This window comes from Stegodyphus dumicola, chromosome 6 (genome assembly GCF_044657685.1).
Source record: "Stegodyphus dumicola isolate Sdum_Otavi_A_Nest chromosome 6, ASM4465768v1".
Classification (NCBI taxonomy): Eukaryota; Metazoa; Arthropoda; class Arachnida; order Araneae; family Eresidae; genus Stegodyphus; species Stegodyphus dumicola.
This window is the reverse complement of record NC_140773.1, coordinates 178479830-178484092: the sequence shown is the minus strand read 5'-3', so window position 1 is coordinate 178484092 and position 4263 is coordinate 178479830. Positions and strand designations below refer to the sequence as shown.

Sequence of the window (4263 nt, the reverse complement as noted above, 5' to 3'; positions counted from 1 at the left end):
CAGAGATTTAGACGCACTCATTGACAATAAAACTTATGATATATAAGTGAAATAAAAAGCCATTCGCGTTAGATTAAAATTATTATTCTCTAAAACTAGAGAAAGGCGGAAAATTTACAACTTGATTACGAAAAGATGGAAACACAAAATGGTTTAAATCTTTTCGTAGCATTGTTTTAGTTTAATTTATTGACAGAGAAAGGTTTTTTTTTTTTTTTTTTTTGAAATTGTGTGCATAAATGCTTGATTTTCAAGCTTCTTAACTATTCCTTATTTGTAGTAAAGAAAGACCTGAAGTTTCTTAACAATAATTCGAACACTGAACTATGATCTAGAATTTGTAACGTAATAAAAATATTGACTGAAATTAAGTATTTTACCTACTGATCGCTAAAGTTTGGCCAGATTTTATTATGAAATATATCTTCCTATTATGAATTCTTTGGTTTTGGCAATCTAATCAGCACTTAATTTTAATTCTGCCGCTGGCAACAAACATTCATTTTATGAAATTTTTTGTTTTCTAATGTTGTTTGCTCTAGACTTTATTAAAACCTACATGGCTAAAGTAATTTTATCTAAGCACAGGAGAGCAAAACAGTGGGCTGTTTTTTCTCGTTTGTGGCATATATATGATGCAAAATGGCAGAATCCGTTTGATTCAGCGGATCTCATAGCGAAGTATTTGTCTGGAAAACATAAACCAATTTTCCACACTTTAAGCGACTGTGGTGATCATGTTGTTGTTATAAATACTGCAGATATTGCTATGCCGGGTACAGAATGGAAGTATAGAATGTATCAACACAATGACATGCGGGGTGCTAAAAGTTCATTTACTCCTGCATGGGAACTTCATAATAAAGATGCAACCAAAGTATTATGGAAGGCTGTTTATAAAGCATGCGGGACGAGTTTACTTCGTCATACTAGAATGGAACGACTGCATCTCTTCCCTGGTAGTGAAATTCCTGAAGAAATTAAAGAAAATATATGCTCACAAATACGACAGTTGCGACCGGCGCCGAAAAGATTAAGTGAATATTCACAAGAAGAACTCGATCAATTTCCTAAATTGTTTGAATGGCCAGAAAATTATTCTAAATTATGAAGTGGTGACATTTTTCTTCATTTCGATTGTGTTAACATTTAAAAAGTTGTCATATGTTCAATAAAACTGTAGTCTGTAATTATCCCGTAGTTGATTATTTTCAGCTTCTATGCAAATAATTGCTAGGCCTTTTATTTCCTTGCATAGTTTAGCAGGTAGGTTTTATTCGGAAAAACGTTTTTCTTATAGTACTGTACTTTCTTATAGTCTTTAGTGACTGACATACTATCCTTGTTTACATTAATATGTGTAATTGATTGTAACAGTAATTTTTATATAATTTTGGAACCAGTATGTTGCGAAGTTTCCACCTCCATTTTGAAGCTTATATAAAGTTTCTTTATTATTTGTGAAATTTTGAGACTAAGAAAACTAAAGAGACGTTATAATTTTTAATATATTAAAACTGCTGAGTGTATGAAAATAAGTATATTGTTCATTTTTTTTAACAGAACATGCATTTGTCTGAAATTATTATTCAAATTATTTGAATGAAAGTATAGACTAAGGAATATATTAAAATTTAAGTTATAAAATATGAGTGTAAGACAATTTCTCCCTCCTTTCCACATGCCTTCCTGGTGTAACTGGAATCACACGCAATGTTTATTTGAGAGGTCCGGAGTTTGAATCCTAGGGAGGGCATTCAAGATTTCTTCAGTTTCCTGATATCAAAAGATTCTAAATGACTCTAGAAGTGGTGCCCAAACCTCTCTTTGGAGTAGGCTCTGGCAATCATTCTTCCATGTTATATGGGCTCGACAACAACAAGTGGTGCCTGAACTAAAAGGTGGTGGAGGATAATTCATCAATATCAGGATTTGCCAATTGAATCCCTTAATCCTTAGTTGCTCTTTAAAAGGGGTAGTATATAAGGTATGTTCTCCCTTTTTTAAAAGTATTATTCGGATAATATGCATAGGCAAAATCATAGCTAGATATTTCTTCACCTGGAGGAAAGAGCTATATGTGTGTCTTTATCTGTAGTCACATTTACTATATTAGACAAATTAGCTATATTATATTAGTACATTTTTATATTAGTTAAAGTTAAATCATAATATTATAATACTGTTTTAAATCACTATACTGTAACTCTTATAATATTTTTAATTGCAACTTTACGTGTTAAAAAATTATGGAAATGGTTTGTAGTTTTTAAAAGATCAGATAATACAAATGTAAATAATAGTGTAAAATGTATTATACTAACTTTTAAGCACTTCTTAATAATTTTTTCTATTTTGTCAATTATTTTTTTCCCAAAATTTACATCAAGTTATATAATTTATGCTGCGGGGGAAAAATTGACATATTTGAGAGTTTTTCTTGTGTAAGTGAAGATCTTACGATAAAAATATATTTACGGCACCTCCTTGGCAGTACACGGACACCAAGTTTGTGCAATTCTTTGACTTGTTATTTTGTGTAGTGGCGATTTTTACGCCAAAACTCGCCGCTGCACAAATCCAAAATAACAACTCAAAGAATTGTACAAGCTCGGTATCTATGCACACATTGACCTATTTTCACTTTAAAAAACATCAGCGAATTGCAGACTAGACATGGCACACTCCCTTGACTTCATCCATGTACACATATTCACTTAAAAAGGTGTAAGGAGCAGCCAATAAAATATATATAATCTCAATAAACAACAGTTTAAATTGAACAATGAAGTAACATTAAAAAGGAAATTTATCTTACCATTACACGAAGGAAATATCCCTTACCTTATTTACGAATTTCCGAGTCTTCAGTGTCAAACAAAATTCCTTAACAGCATCCTAAAACTTCCTAAATTATCTGAACTAGAATGTTTATACTTGCATTGCCACATAAATTCACAAAAATAAGAGTAAAAAATATCCTCCACAGTGCCAGTATTGTCCTACGTTCGATCATACACATTTCCTTCCTACAAACAACACTTGTAATTGCTACTAAGTAAACCTTCATTTACATACCAGTCAATTAATGCTTTCTCCCTTTCATTCCAAATTATACTGAAACTTCAAGTTAATCTTATCACATTCAGCCATTTTACCGTGTAAACCACAAAATAACCACCGTACTTCCTATGTAACATCTAATGCACAAACAAGCCCTTTACTTTTTTCCATCATTCAAATTCACCGCAATCATGCAACCAATTATGTCATAAGAGAGTTTCCATAGCATTTAACTACTCAGGTTACCATAAATGAAACAACAAATTAGTGATAATGTTGGATTGTGCATTAGCATTGAAGGCATATTGAGTAAGTTTCCTCGAGCACAGTTTTCATTAAAGAATCACAAGTCAAAAAGTTAACTACGGAATCTTTATTTAATAAAATAGGATAATTTTGCTTAACATAAGCATAACAAAAAGTAATAACCTTCACAGACATTAAAACACTGAAGTATTGAAAAGGAGATAACTTACGTAGAATCATCATCAGTCCTAAATATCATCAGGCTTACCTATTTTAGGCAATAAGAAAAAAGAAACAGGAACATACTTCGACATAGTACCTGAAAGAGAAGAAAGTATTAACTGCATTAGACCTTTGGCCAGGTGCAAAATAGCTTATAAGGTAATGCACTCCACGTAGCTAAGGTTAAAGTCAAATATACTGCATTGCTCACGAACTTTACTTTCTCTAGCCAATATATATCTTGGCGTACGTTTGTTTTGTATGCCTTTCGAGTTTCATTATGCAAAATACCTAAATTTATGCTAACATTGCCCCTGTTTTACTAATGAAACTCATATCAATTGCAATTCATGCCTGAAAAATGGAAATTTAGCTTTAGGAATTGGTTTAGTCATAATATCAGCAACCATTTGCTCTGTTGAAAGGTAAGCAAGTTTTATTATTCCTTTGTTATTCAAGTCGTGTATATGATGAACTTTTGTATCAATATGTTTTGTGCGCGAACTGAATTTTTCAGAATCTACAAGTCTTATAGTAGACTAATTATCTTCAAATACCTTTATCGGTAGAGTTTGGGGTAGCTTGAAATCTTCTGTTAATTTTAATAGCTATAATAGCCCTTGTGTAGCTTGCGATAGTGTAACATATTCAGCTTCTGCTGAGGATAAAGAAACACAAGTTTGTTTTCTTGAAAACCACGGAATACAGTTTTTTCCTAATAAAATAACACTT

The 4263-nt window shown here is 31.7% G+C and overlaps 1 protein-coding gene across 1 annotated transcript; it reads left to right on the top strand.

The window, feature by feature from the left end:
* The first annotated feature begins 477 nt into the window (after positions 1-477).
* Positions 478-1193, top strand: mRpL13 (mitochondrial ribosomal protein L13). The gene has a single exon (XM_035375955.1). It carries the CDS (start codon positions 527-529, stop codon positions 1109-1111), a length of 585 nt encoding a protein of 194 aa, XP_035231846.1. The 5' UTR covers positions 478-526; the 3' UTR covers positions 1112-1193.
* The last annotated feature ends 3070 nt before the right edge of the window (positions 1194-4263 follow it).